This window comes from Xenia sp. Carnegie-2017, unplaced genomic scaffold (assembly GCF_021976095.1).
Source record: "Xenia sp. Carnegie-2017 unplaced genomic scaffold, XeniaSp_v1 HiC_scaffold_24, whole genome shotgun sequence".
NCBI lineage: Eukaryota > Metazoa > Cnidaria > Anthozoa > Malacalcyonacea > Xeniidae > Xenia > Xenia sp. Carnegie-2017.
The window spans coordinates 18,843,539-18,858,558 of NW_025813487.1; the positions used below are offsets into that span (position 1 = coordinate 18,843,539).

Below are 15,020 nucleotides of genomic sequence, written 5' to 3' on the forward strand. Positions count from 1 at the left end.
TCTCGCAGGCGAGTTTTTCAATTCTCGCAGGCGAGTTTTTCAATTCTCGCAGGCGAGTTTTTTAATTCTCGCAGTACTTGTATGTAAATTTCTGATATCAAGACGAATTAAACATGGCGACCAGAGACGAGTTAGAAAAGTATTTTAGAGATTTCAACGACTTATTGAAGCAGTTGAACAACGTAACTGACAACATGCTCACGGAATATATGGAAAGAAAACTGGAATATTTCATCGTAGTTCTTTTTGGGATGATTAGCTCGTATGAAAATAATGAAAATACTCTGGAAACAAACGATGTACTTGTATTGTTAAAGCAATTGTACGAATTTGCTTATAGCAAATGGAATGAAGTCAAAGAGAAAATCGCAGCCGAACAGTCGTTGCAAAGTTCGCAATACCTCACTCCTCAGGAGGTGACTGGAGGACGCCCAAAATTTATAATCACTAAACAACAGTTAGAATATCTTCGCGAAACTGGAATGACTTGGAGCAAGATTGCAAAATGCATCAATGTTAGTGAAAGAACATTGTACAGGAGAGTCGAAAATTTTGATTTGTACGTACGATATTCTGACATTACTGACGCTGAACTTGACGTCTTACTGAAGAATGTATTAGCTTTGACTCCAAAAGCAGGAGAGAGCTATATTCGAGGAAGTTTAAAAGGTAGGGATGTGCTGGTGCAGCGCTGGAGGGTGAGACAGCGGCTTCAAGTTGTAGACCCTATAGGACGAGCTGTTCGGTGGGGGTGTACTGTTCGAAGAAGAGTGTACAATGTTAAATCACCTAATAGTTTATGGCACATAGATTCTGACCATAAACTAATTTCTTCGCGGTTTGTGTTCCATGGATGTGTTGATGGTTATAGTAGAGCAATAATTTACTTGCAATGCTCGACCAATAACTTGTCTGCCGAGACCCTTCGTTACTTCCAGGATGGAGTTATGCAATATGGACTCCCTAGTAGAGTTCGTGGCGACAGAGGAGTCGAAAATTACGATGTTGCACATTTTATGGTTTCTAAACGTGGCACCAACAGAGGAAGTTTTATCGCAGGCAGGAGCGTCCACAATAACAGAATCGAAAGACTTTGGAGAGAAGTCAACAGGGTGGTCATCAGTTTGTATAGAGATATATTTCAGCACATGGAACAGCACGAGATTCTTGACCGTAACAATGAATTGGACATGTGGATACTGCACTACATTTTCTTGCCACGCATTCGTCAATCCACGGATGAGCTTATATTGCAGTGGAACTACCATGGCATGAGAACAACAAACCAATCTTCTCCTATTGCCCTTTCGAATTATGGTATGTTAACACGGAATACTAACGCCTTAAACACTGACACTGCGGAAGACCTTAACAGTTATGGTATCGACTACGATTTTCCAGGAGTTGATGATGATGACAATGGAATAAGTGTCCCAACTAACCAATTTGGTCTTACAGAGGATGAGTATATAGAACTCAGCAATCGTTTTGATCCTTTGAGCAATGACGGAGATTCAGGAATACAACATTTCTGCAATGTTCGTTCTTACATTATAACTTACTTTAACATAATTTAAGACGCTATTTTTTTACTTTTGTCCTCTACCGACTTTTCTGACTTATTTTTATCTATTTATATGAAAGTCCATAGCATTTTTATGCAGAAAGATTAAGATGGCGTAATAAGCACATCACTAACAGAACGTCATGTAATCATAACATAAACAAGAAATTTTGTATACTGTATAACAAAACAATTTGTAAAGTAGAATGTCCAATGTCTTTTTCCAAGCACTAAGCTTTACCAAAGTATGCATTTGCAAAGGCAACATCGTAAATATCAAATAATGCATTCTCTTGCGGAAGAGGGAACCTGCCAGAGACGCACCTCGGCAAATGAAGTGTGTTTGAGCATGTGTTTGCAGACGGAATAAACGACCAGCGGTTAGCATCGTCTACGGACGGAAAGGTTATTTTTGGTGGCAAGCAAAAGCCAAGTGGAGGCTCCTCATCTGTTCCAGTTACAAATTGTAATAAGTGGTTCAGAGTTATCGACCCCCTGATGCCACTTGCTGCAGCTTGCAAATATTTAAGGAAGCACTGATATGTGAGGTTTTCATCATAACGGGCATTTGATCCGTCTTCTGAAAAACTTGGGACAAGGATATGAATAAGCTTTCGTCTTGACAGTAGTACTGCTGGAGATTGGTGTAAAAGGTTGAAGAAGCTAGGCAATGCTTTTCCAATCTCGTAAAGTCCAAGTTTAGCAAATCCTGTGCGAAGATTCTGTATGCACTTGGACGGACTGTCCGAGTGCAAAAGATCTTGTAGATCATCAGGTGACATAAATCTTGGGATCGTACCATTTTGGAGAATGCTCAAGGCCATGATTAAGCCAATAACACTGTAGTCATCACATAAATGATCTTTTAGACCTCCTTCAAAATATTTAGCCTTAATTTCGTGCAAGCACAACCGGAAAAACTCTCGTCTTGGTCCTCCGTAGTCAGTGGCAATCTCTCCGTAAAAGGATACCTGCAGTGATCAATTGACATAATCAGGGCAAAACACATTCAAGGGCAAACGCCAAAAAATCTGAACATTAAGCTGCAGTTTGCAATTAAGAAAGAAAACATTACTATCAAAGTCATTATAAGTATTGAATATTGACACTAAAAGTAGCTATTTACTAGTTGGCATGAAAAAACTTTAAATGTGATGATATAGAGAATAAGATATAAAAGACCACTGAATACCTCTAGTGTCAATCTTGGATTCACTAACGGATTTATTTCCTCCATAGCACTTTTAAGGACATCTTGGCGGTTGACTAAAATGTAGTTGGTCTCTCCCTCTAAACATACACTTGGATCTGTAACCTCTAGCTGGCGACCTGTTACTATAAATTTTTGAGCAACTCTTAAAATCTCCACTGGGTCTTGTATGTTCCTTTCATGGCAGTAATCTATACATTGCTTTACAGAATCTGCAATGGTTGACATATCTTTTACTGGTGGTTCAATTTCTACTACTTCATCTTCAATAATTGATTGCACATGGTCTACCACACCTAGTACATGCAACAAACTGCTTTTAACTCATAATGCACACAATGTATTTCTGATCAGTAAAACATCAAAACCCTTTATTCCAAAACCCATTAATCTCCACCCCCCCTTGGAAAGGGGTTAGGGGCTAAGGTCATGCCTCCTTCTTATGAGAGTTGCTGGAAATTTGTTAAATGTTAAGATTTGTTGTAAATTTACAGAAAGTGGAAATCAGGGTATGGCAGAAAATTAGCCCACCTTTAATGGAGTTGTGTTAAAATTTGTCTAGCTGTTGGAGCTCCCTGTTAAGCAGTAGACCCCTTGTTATTATTGGAATTTTAACATTAATTACTGCTAATCATTTGTAAACCCTTACGTATTCGTGACGGTTAAAAATAAAGGAAATACTACACACCCAATGTGACATTTGAATCCCACGTTGAATGCCTGGCAAATTCCTAAAAAATCAGACGATATACCATTATTTAATAACAACTGAATTTTTTAATTATTGGCAAGAAAAAGACTTTGGCAAAGATCATAAATAAACTTCTAAACAATTTGGGTCCAATCTCATGCACAACTCTCCGGCCCTCAAGAAGAGTTAACAAACTACAACATCCTGTCCAATTGCTAATCTGTCACCGTGTTTGTCTATAGCTTGTTAATGTGAAATGTGGTATGTTTGTGACATGCTGAATACAATAAACCTCCAGCTCATGCTTCCAGACAAGATGTTGGAATAGAAGAACTGTAATATGATTGCCATAACCACACTATGGTGCTGGAAAATATGGTAAAACTATTCAAAATTGATATGATTGTACTTAAAATGTATATTTACCTCAAATTGTTCATCATCTAGCTTCTCTTTTTTTGCTGCAGGTTCTTCTGGGTTCATTTCAAGAATTTGCCGTGAAGGGCGGATGTAAATAGGCTTATCCTTAAATATCTTTTGAAGAACAAAACCAGTAAACAACTGCCCTGGAGCCAAAGTGGGTGGCAATAGTTTGAAGTGGACTGACAGTAAAATCTCAATTTCATCTGAATCCATGAGTTTGGATGGGAATAAATTTTGAAAAAGATATCAATTTAGTGCTATCCCATTCTTTTCGCTGCACACCACATAGGATGTGTTGATTCTCCATTAACCACACCCTAGAACCTTGACGAGGTACTGTGTCATCTTCTGGACCACTCAGCAAGATGACATCTTTTGTGAATGGACCTGCAACTCCTTTATCTTTTTTCCTGCCTCTAGATGTTGTCTGAGGAAAATTGTGCCTGAGTCTAAAGCGTGGAGTGCTCATAGTAGCAGTTGCAATAGATTGTTGCGTTTGGCTAGCAGCAGATAAGGGACTGGTAATGGAAGGGCTTGATCCCCTGAATATTCTTGAGACTTCACTGTTAGTACTGGTGCTCGTACTAGCCTGAAAACAAAATAAAAGATAAACACTGAGAATATCACACAGCACAGATGATGTGGAGGTAGGTTTCAGTCAATGACATTGATATCATGAACTTCATCAGTCATTTATTTTTGGCAACTATCAAGACTAATTTATGTGATATGTACGGCAGCTCCATTAGAACGATAATTGATATAGCTCTGATATGTCAATACACTGATATAGCTCTGATATCTTAATATTAAGATACACCCTCCCTCGATAGTTATTCAAGGCAAACAGATTGTTTTTTAAATGCACTAGGTAGAGATATGAAGTCATATAATGAGTACAAGCAGCCAAAACTGATACCTAAATATATGTATGTAGAAAAATTGAAACACAGAGCGTACCTGATTTTGAGTGGGAGTATTAAACGGAACAGAGCTTTGTCCATTGTTTTGTAGTTCACGGCCCAGTCGGTTTATATTTGCCAAAATCTGTTCTATTATTGCATTCATGTCTTTTCTGTTATCACTCTGGTGCACGTGCAACCTTGTGACGGTGTAATTATTGAATACAACATAATAATAACGCGTGTTCTGATTGGTCGATGCCATGCATAGATCAGGCCATGTCGTTAAAAACAAATACGATTTTTTGCAGAAAGTTACATTCTGGCGGTGTAAATCCTAACTAAAAATCGGTGATTTTCCCAAACTTTTAAAGGTGATAACGTCACAGTAATTCCACGTTTTCGTTGTTGTTGCTTCGTTGTTTACTAAATTTTACGTCTTCGTTCGCGTGGGAGAATTTAACTTTCGTATTTCCGGTTATTAAAAAAAACTTGCAGCACTATCCTCTGGTGCTAATTGCATAAAATAAATACTAAATGATTTCAAGTGCTTAGTTGGCCCGATCCAAACACTTGGGAATGTTCCTCGAGTGAAGAAAAATGGTGAAAAATCCTAAAACTGTTTAGGTTGACGGTCAGTCATTTTGTGTTGAGAGTTGCCTATCTTGTCTAATATAACATATACGAAATAAACTAAATTAAGAGAAAAAAACTCTACGAGGCGTTTTCTAAGCTATAACATACAATCATACCAACACATTTGCTATTTTATACATGTAATGTTATGTGAAGTGAAACTGTTTGCTAACGTGGAACTCACTCACGCGAGATCACGCGCGTGACAAACAAAACTCGCCTGCGAGAATTGAAAAACTCGCCTGCGAGAATTAAAAAACTCGCCTGCGAGAATTAAAAAACTCGCCTGCGAGAATTGAAAAACTCGCCTGCGAGAATTAAAAAACTCGCCTGCGAGAATTGAAAAACTCGCCTGCGAGAATTAAAAAACTCGCCTGCGAGAATTGAAAACTCGCCTGCGAGAATTGAAAACTCGCCTGCGAGAATTAAAAACTCGCCTGCGAGAATTAAAAACTCGCCTGCGAGAATTGAAAACTCGCCTGCGAGAATTGAAAACTCGCCTGCGAGAATTAAAAACTCGCCTGCGAGAATTAAAAACTCGCCTGCGAGATTGAAAACTCGCCTGCGAGAATTGAAAACTCGCCTGCGAGAATTGAAAACTCGCCTGCGAGAATTAAAAACTCGCCTGCGAGAATTGGAAAACTCGCCTGCGAGAATTGAAAACTCGCCTGCGAGAATTAAAAAACTCGCCTGCGAGAATTGAAAACTCGCCTGCGAGAATCTCGAACATGTAAATTTAATTTTCAATTATAGTATTTTTTATCTCAACAGTATTAAAAGTCGATTGAACTATATTATTGCACAACTGAGACCCATCTACGTAATTCGATAGACTTTTGGCAGTATCGGCTTTCCATAGGCTCTCTTTGTGTTGTCGAACAACCCACTAACCCTGTATTCAAAATGAAACCATATAAACTGTAAACAATTTTAGTTACGATTGGCGCTCCATAGTAGGTCACTAAAGGTGTTCTTAACTATCCAACTATGGTCTTCTCTTAACTAGATGGGTCTCAAGGCATTCCTTAGTCAAAGACAAATTTTGAAATTTACGATTTTGGTTTATCAAAAATACGATTTCGTGCTTTTTCAGGGCCTTTTCGTGATCCTGTTCTAAACAATTTGGTATACACAGGAAGCAAGTCAGGAATGCAGGATGTAAAATAAGATAAATAGAAAATACTTACTCAAAAACAGTATTACCATACACTGTTATCAAAAACAACTAATGAATGAGTCAGAATGACCAGTGTATTTTCTCATCCAAAAATGGCTTCCTTCTGGAAATCATAAAGTATTGGAAGCTCGATCGTGACTAAAACACCACACGAGTACATACGAGTACATACGAGTAACATACGAGTACATACGAGTGACATACGAGTACATACGAGTAACATACAAGTACATACGAGTAACATACGAGTACATACGAGTGACATACGACTATTTTCTGGTCAACAAATGAGAAACAACACAATTTCTTCAATTTACATATTTACTTTTCCTTGTATTTGTGTGGACTTTGGGGCAACCTTTTGATGGATTTCAATGCTGAAAAGGTATTTTACTTTCATACTACATTCATTTGTATGTTTCAGTTGAATTTGTTATAGATATTTTGTCGATGCGATTTGCCAGTATTTGAGCGCTTCTTGACACACTTTCACCTAGGAAATACATATTTATGAAAGCGATTAAATATACAACGTATAAATAATGCCTTGAAAACGTGCTATATGAAGTCATCTTCAGAGTCAAAATGAATGTATAATCGCTTTCATAAATATGTATTTCCTAGGTGAAAGTGTGTCAAAAAGCGCTCAAACACTGGCAAATTGCATCGACAAAATATCTAAAACAAATTCAACTGAAACATACAAATGAATGTAGTATGAAAGTAAAATACCTTTTCAGCATTTAAATCCATCAAATGGTTGCCCCAAAGTCCACACAAATACAAGGAAAAATAAACGCAAATATCAATGTATTGAAGAAATTGTGTTGTTTCTCATTTGTTGGCCAGAAAATAGTCGTATGTCACTCGTATGTACTCGTATGTTACTCGTATGTACTTGTATGTTACTCGTATGTACTCGTATGTCACTCGTATGTACTCGTACGTTACTCGTATGTACTCGTATGTACTCGTGTGGTGTTTTAGTCACGATCCTCTTAGAGTGTTATAATGCGATACGCCGTTCACATTATGTAAAAAATCGTGACGATCTTGGCAGCTCCAATGGGAGGAAAAGATGCAAAATTCAAATCTTATCAGAAAATGTAAATGTTCGTAAAAGCACCATTGTGACTTTACAACATGGAAAATGTTTATAAACATATGTTTAGAATAAATTTATGATTTTCTTGAAAACAAATCACTGTTCTCATAATTTCTTCTTTCGTCGGCTTTCTCTTACTCCGATTCATTATTTTTTTGCAAAGATTCATAATTATCATCTTGTATATTCATTTTCAATATGTCCAGTTCATGATAAGTTTTATCAATTGTGTCATCCTTTGGTCTCAATGATTGATAATTATCTTCTTTATTCATTTTCGATATGTCCAGTTCTCGATAAGTTTTATCAATTGTGTCATCCTTTGGTCTCAATGATTGATAATTATCTTTATTCATTTTTGATAAATCCAATTGTACATTAATGTATATTTTGAGTCGGGGTGGGGTGGGATGTCGGCGGAAGTAGACTTGTAGACATTGACAAAAGAATAAATTTTGATTGGTTAATAAAAGAAGGATAAATAAAACAATTGAATAAAATTGTGAATAAAACATTTTGATGAAAATATATGAAAGTTAATTAAGTTATGATGTACAGAAATGAAAAATTCAGACAGGTAATGTATAAGTAATTACTTGAATTTCCTTTGTAAAAACAATCAAAAGATTTAATTTCATTGTGTCCCACCAGCCTTAATGCTAACAACTCGATTTTTAACTTGTTAAAGCAGGAGGAAAAAAAATAAGAAAAACAAAAACCAGAAACAAAAAAAGGGGGACTCTTTATAACCAGAAACGAGAACAGTTGGAGTCTGGAAGCCAGGTCAAATTTTGTTTCTGCATTGAAAATCGCCGTTAGTTTTGTACAATGAAAATGCCCGTTTGTTTTTTTAAATGCTATTAAAGTAACCTTTTATTGAAAAGTTAGGTTTTATGTGATATGACTGGAACCTTTGCCTTCGTTGTAGAAGTTTAAAAAAATATTATGGATGGTACGTACTTGTAGCTATAGGCCGCCATAAATGATTGATAAGCGTTACTTTCTTTAAATTTGCAGCTCTTCCACAACTATAAAAAAACTACGTCAAATTCAAACCCAATATGTTTCCATATTTGCTACTGAAGTTTTAATGTAATTTGGGCTCAAAACTGTTAAATTTATGGGATTCCGGCCGTAACACTTGTCCATACCATCTCAAGAGATAAGTTGAGTTTAACCTAGGTGAATCTTGGGTAGGTAGTGTTTACACGCAAAAAAATAAACCAGGGTTAAACCCAGGATAGTTTATGTTGTGTGAACATGGCTTTTGTGGGTTGCATGTAAAATCATGGCCGCCAAGTTGGTTGAATTCAACGAAGGATTTTTCTCATTTACAATTAAAATTTCCACCAAGATGGCGAATATCTCTTTTTTCGTAAACTTTCAAAGTCCTTGGGAAATGGTTGCTTATTGGAACCACTAATAAAGACAAAAATCAAAAACAGTTTCAAAATTTTACGACAGTGCCAATTGTTTTTTCATTTTTGAGGTGCACTTTGCAATTGATGAGATGCAATTAAAACATTATTTGGTGTTAAAAAAGAAAAGCGGAAAATTTAACATGGGATACCAAGAACAAGAATTTGGGATGATATATTCTAGAAAGTATCGCCAATGTACTGTTTGATAATTAATACTAAAACAGTTAAACTTAATACAACCAGCACTAAAAGATAATGTGCGATTTACGACAAACTTCATGCAGACCTAAACGTTTAAAACAATAATGGCTCGCACTGTCACCATTTTAATTCGGCTCGTGATGCACGAAGTCTTATTTTTTATTTTTCTTGTATCAACTGAATTTATCATTTCCTCTCAACGACTGATAATTGTCTTCGTTATTCATTTTTGACAAATTTAGTTCTTGATAAGTTTTATCAACTGTTTCATCTTTTGGCCTCAGCGATTGATAATTATCTTCTTTATCCATTTTTGATAAATTCAATTCTTCATAAGTTGAATCAACTGTGTTTACTCTACCTTCAGCATTGGTCGACAGCTGCTTTTGTTTTTTATTCACCCACCGTTGACGATATCGTAAAAAGAACAAGGATGTAATAAAAATGCCGAAAATAATTCCAGAAATCAAGGTTACCAATATAATGTACCATTTCGTTTTTGTCTCTGTTATTTTACATGTTTTACAGTTATCAAAGGTTCTTGAAGTAGAAGTTAAGTTACCTAAAAGAAAAAGAAGCTTTTTAGAATGACTATAAAGCCAGTTGAGAAGAGGATGACTATGATGTAAAGGGTATAATATGTATAAACATAGCCTCAAAAGTTTAAAATAGGACGAAAAATAGGGAGAATTTAAATGAGAAGAAAAAAAAAGTTTAGCAATAAACTGCATGTGTCCAGTCCACTATTAACTTGTGGGAGTACCTAGAAAATTATAACTTTTTTTATTAAAGATACCTTTGAGATTGTTGTTAATAGAAGTTGACGTTGAAGTAAAAAATGGCCTTGATCGACTGATGGAGCTGGATAACTCCAATACTACACAAAAAAACACAAACCATTAGCTTCGTCTTACCTTATACTTAATTCGATTTCATTTAACAAATAAAAGATGTTTACTGTGTTTGCACAGGTTTATGCAAACCGAGGAGACCTTTGGGAGAGCTCGAGACCAGTGCAAGGTTTTTGAATGCATTTTCAATAATATTATAAAATTGTTTACATTAAGCTTATCCGAGATCTGCTTTTTGCTTAATGTTCAATCCAATGACTCAAGAACTGTCTAACACTTTTTAATTTACGTCACGCCCTTGCTTAGATTTTACATCTGACCACAGTCACGTGATGTAAAATCTAAGCAAGGGCTTGACGTAAATTAAAAAGGGTTAGACAGTTCTTGAGTCATTGGATTGAACATTAAGCAAAAAGCACATCTCGGATAGGCTTATTGTAAACAATTTTATATTATTAAAACTGCATTCATTAAATATTTATCTACTTCATTTTATAACCATAGTAAACAGCTGGACTACCCTCATGTACGCTTTGCGTCCTATTTTTATTTCTATTTATATTTCACATCCATACATTTATAATCTTTATGTGGATAAATCTCTGCTCTTACTTTCTTAGCGAATTTTACCTTTGATGACAGTGAGATTTTGAAGATGAGATAAATCATTTCTCAGTTTATTCTTTGCTTCACAACGATATGAACCTTTGTGACTGAAGTTGACAGAATGAATGATGTATGTCTTTTTATTGCTGAGAACAGCACCATTGTGATAAATAATGAAGGTTGGCGGAGGAAAACCATCTGATACGCAGGTTATAATCACACTTTCACCAATTTCTGGATTTATTTTTGATAGGATTATGGTCGTATTTCTTGGTTGATCTAAAATTTAAAATTCAAAATTCTACGTATTTGACAATTTGAAAACCTTATTGCAAAAAGTACTAAATATATAAGTTCGCAACTTACAATTTACTATTATTTCAATGGATTTTTCGTCAATGAAACGTGGATCATTAAAACTTTCAGCTTTACATCTGTAACTTCCACGATCATTTGGTGAGGCATTAGTGATTACTAAAGTCGCACTTTCAACTCCAAATTCACCAATTATGTTGTTGTCTTTATCAAACCATGTGACATTAGCAGGAGGGTTACCTCCTTCACCTCTACATACACATGATACATTATCACCTTCATTCACAAACAGAGGAGATGAACAGTTAATCGACACTGTTGGTTTAACTGAAATTAAAGACAGAATCATAATAATAGTCATGATAGAAACAATATGTAAGTGTCAGTGTGGCAGGGGTAAAACCGGAAGAGGAATGTTGGATCTATAAAAAATAAAATTTATTGTTGTATGTGCTGTGTATGTCAAATTTGATTGGTTCATGGGTAGTCACATCACTTAAAATAAACGTAGAGTTTCCCCTTAGGGAAACAAGCGAAAAATTGTTGCGTGCTGATTTTAATATCATAAAAAATAAAACAGCTATGGAGCCGAAAACTAAATATACAAGTATCGAGTTGATTAAGCAACGAAATTCAACTTGTAATAGAAAAAAAGATTGCGAAAACCCTTAGAAACCCTTAGAAGTGCTCCAAATATGCTGTGGTCGCCCTTATAGCATTTTGCAACGAAATCTCGACGAACAATTCTCCACCGAAAGAGACGTTGATTTCATTGAAAAGCTGTGAAAATCTATGAATTTTGTTCCTATATATAACAAAACACTTAATGTATACTTGCGTGAGAAATACTGAGCTTTGTTTTCCCTCGAATTGCATGCAATGTATTGAGACTATTGAAAAACTAAACTCACTATTTCCCTTGGGAGCATACAATAAGTGTATAATATTCCAAAGTCCTGATATTTTACCACACGTTAATAATAACAAAGTTGAAGACGAAGTTTTCAAACATCTATAGTAACAAGATGATAAAATATATATCTGCAAAGCTTACATTTTACTTGTATTTCAATGGATTTTTGATCTCTGAAACCTGAATTATCATAACTCTGTGCTTTACATCTGTAACTTCCATTATCTTTCACTTCAACATCAAAGATTACTAAAGTCGCACTTTCAACTCCAAATTCACGAACTGTTGTGTTATCTTTATCAAACCATGTGACATTAGCAGGAGGGTTACCTCCTTCACCTCTACATACACATGACACATTATCACCTTTACTCACAACCAGAGGAGTTGGACAATTAATCACCACTGTAGGTTTTACTGAAAACAAAAGCAAAAAAAAATTTCGCTAAATATGATAAAGAAAATGGATGCTGAAACAATCTTTTCCTTAACATAATGAAAAAATAAAGTCTAAGGGATTTTTCTGAAATTGCAAGGCTTTAGTAAACTTCCAACTAATAGCTGAAACAAGCAAATATTTCTGTCACAATTAATGCAACGCAATAAGAAGTCCTACGTTTTTATTGCCAATTTTGTGGTAAGAATTGCGCTGACGCATGCTATTTAGAATAGAAGCTCTAGCAAAAAACTATATCTACTTTAAAGTAGCAATCCAGAGATACAGCAAAGTTTCAAACATCTTCTGTCTTTTTTTGCGGTTTGAGTCAAAATTCAACATGTTTTATACATGTCTGATTAAGTAATTCATGTTTTTTTAATCCAAAAGTAAGCTATCCTTACTGTAAAGAATTCGAATACTCGTTGGCTTTCTTCGGACATTAAACCTTTTAAAGTCACTTGTTATCGAGAGACTACACTCAAAGCACTGCATATGAAGGAGCTGATCTTGATTTTGTCGTAAGTGATGCCAAGGGCATTAGCCTCAAAGCCAAATAACCACGAGCAACATGTAGGACACAAAAATGACGATGTATACTAAAGCTTGCAAATTCTAAACTATCCGTATTGGAGATGCGTTTATGTAAGAAGCCATCAATGGAAAAATATTATATGGAAAAATCTTCTGTGAATGGCAGAAGAGATCATCACTAATCTCCCATTAAAAACAAACGATCAACAAGTTCATTTGAAACTATACGACTCTTCTGAAGCTAAGTTAATTTCACAGCAAAACAAATTGATCAAAACCTCTAACCGTTTGAGAGAAGAGTGCATATCAGGCAATGGTGCGTAGCCAAAGGTCGGTAGGTATGAACTTTTTCATGCTTTAACATGTAAGCAAGTAAACAATGAGAAATCAGAACTTTGATTATACATCCGCTATCCATACACACTTTTAGTAAGAATACATCACAACTCATTGATCGATACACATCCTGTAGAGGAAGATCTTGGTGGAGATGATAATGACATCCACGTGGCCACAAAAGACCTGCCATTGCATTCTTGTATGTTTTTAGTAATTGGATGTTGAAACGTCTGAAATCAAGTGGATTGAAAGAGCAAGAAATAAAAAGTCCAGCGTCTTTAATATCGAACGCATTTACAAATCTTTGAGACTGGTAAGTGACCTTTACCATCTACACTATAAGAGTTGTCTCAAGATTCACAAAAACCATCATTATGCTTCTGACCGTGTACTTGGTATGGCAAATAGAAGATTGCCATTTATTGAAATCAACAAAGTTTCAGACAGTGGAAGTGTCTACAGTGATGAAACGAATGAACACTGTAAAACGACGAGCGGAACATATATAAATAATCGCTATAACAAAAACATTTCAACATAGGAATAGTGGAGAACTTCATGAAAGCAAAAAATTGCTTTCGGTTCTCGATTGGAGCCCAAAAGACAAGACACTAAAAGAAATACTGAAGATTTTATTGAAGTCAGCTCACTATTGAACAACATGGAAGATCATACCAAATTGTTTCTCATAACGTGGGCTTCCTACTGGATATTGTCGACTTAGAGTCTGAAAATGACTAGGGCTCAAGAAAAAAGAATGGTGTTCAACATTATTTGTGTATCTTTAAGGGACACCAAGGTGTTTTTGGCTTCAAAAAATTGTACACAATAAAAAGAACATACTACAAAAATAATTCTTCACCACATGTTATGAAGATTGTTTCATACTTAAAAGGTAAAACTCAATTGGTAACGCTTGGTAAGGCACAAAGTATCTTTAACACGTGAAAAGAAAGAGTCACGATGGGAAAAAGGTTACTTTCGTTAGGTGTTTGATAAAATGCAAGAAGAGATTGCCATCGGATGAGTTCAAGGAAAGTGATCATAACTTCTTGAAAAGGATACTTCTTTCGAATAGAATTCCTAAGAAATTATTACGCAAATTACTTTTATCTACTAACGATGAAAAAAGAGAATGAAGCTCTTTCGTGTGATGACGTCAAAGCGGCCATGTTGATAGGCAACTTCAAAGGGCCTAAGCTCAACACAACATAAAATCAATACAGATTCTTTTACCTATAGGAGATTTTCTACCAACATGGCGAGCAGTGTAAACCTGGTTGATCAAAGCGTCTTGCGCAGGGCTCACACTGTCAATGGGGGTGTTACGATAGTCTAACAGCGCGAGATATTCTTGTTGGTCTTGTCTATTCGCTTTGCCTTTCTTGAGAATGTTTTTGACTGTCTGAACTGTTTATCTCACGTAATCCACCTGAGTGTAGATAACTCCGACTTATGGTGTTATGTGTGAAATGGTAGTCTAACGCAAACTGTTTGCATTCTTCCGATGAGTAATGAGGCTGATCATCGGATACTATCGTTTCCAGAATGCCATGTCGACTAAATATGGACTTTGTCTTGTTGACAAAGGTTTTACTTTGGTGTTTCTTAATTGCCATTGGATTACGACGTCATCGTGATGATATTCAATTTCACTCAGAGGTTGGTTGCTATTCAGTTAAAAAAAATGTTGGTA

General features: G+C 35.7%; 2 protein-coding genes and 2 long non-coding RNA genes across 4 annotated transcripts in view; 1 reads left to right on the forward strand and 3 right to left on the reverse strand.

Annotated features, from left to right (window-relative positions):
• LOC124452309 (hemicentin-1-like) overlaps positions 1-15,020 on the reverse strand; it is a 275,710-nt gene that overhangs the window by 186,571 nt on the left and 74,119 nt on the right. The gene's annotated exons all lie outside the window — the stretch shown is intronic.
• Positions 1,529-3,501, reverse strand: LOC124451716. Its single transcript, XM_047002339.1, has 3 exons — positions 3,463-3,501; positions 2,757-3,070; positions 1,529-2,535 (listed from the first exon to the last, which is right to left on the reverse strand). Exons 2-3 carry the CDS (start codon positions 3,000-3,002, stop codon positions 1,795-1,797), a joined length of 987 nt encoding a protein of 328 aa, XP_046858295.1. The 5' UTR covers positions 3,003-3,070; positions 3,463-3,501; the 3' UTR covers positions 1,529-1,794.
• LOC124451755 lies at positions 8,262-9,781 on the forward strand. Its single transcript, XR_006950656.1, has 3 exons — positions 8,262-8,285; positions 8,400-8,491; positions 9,698-9,781. It is a non-coding gene; the product is annotated as an uncharacterized LOC124451755 (long non-coding RNA).
• LOC124451750 lies at positions 9,664-10,357 on the reverse strand. The gene is made up of 2 exons (XR_006950652.1): positions 10,127-10,357; positions 9,664-9,892 (listed from the first exon to the last, which is right to left on the reverse strand). It is a non-coding gene; the product is annotated as an uncharacterized LOC124451750 (long non-coding RNA).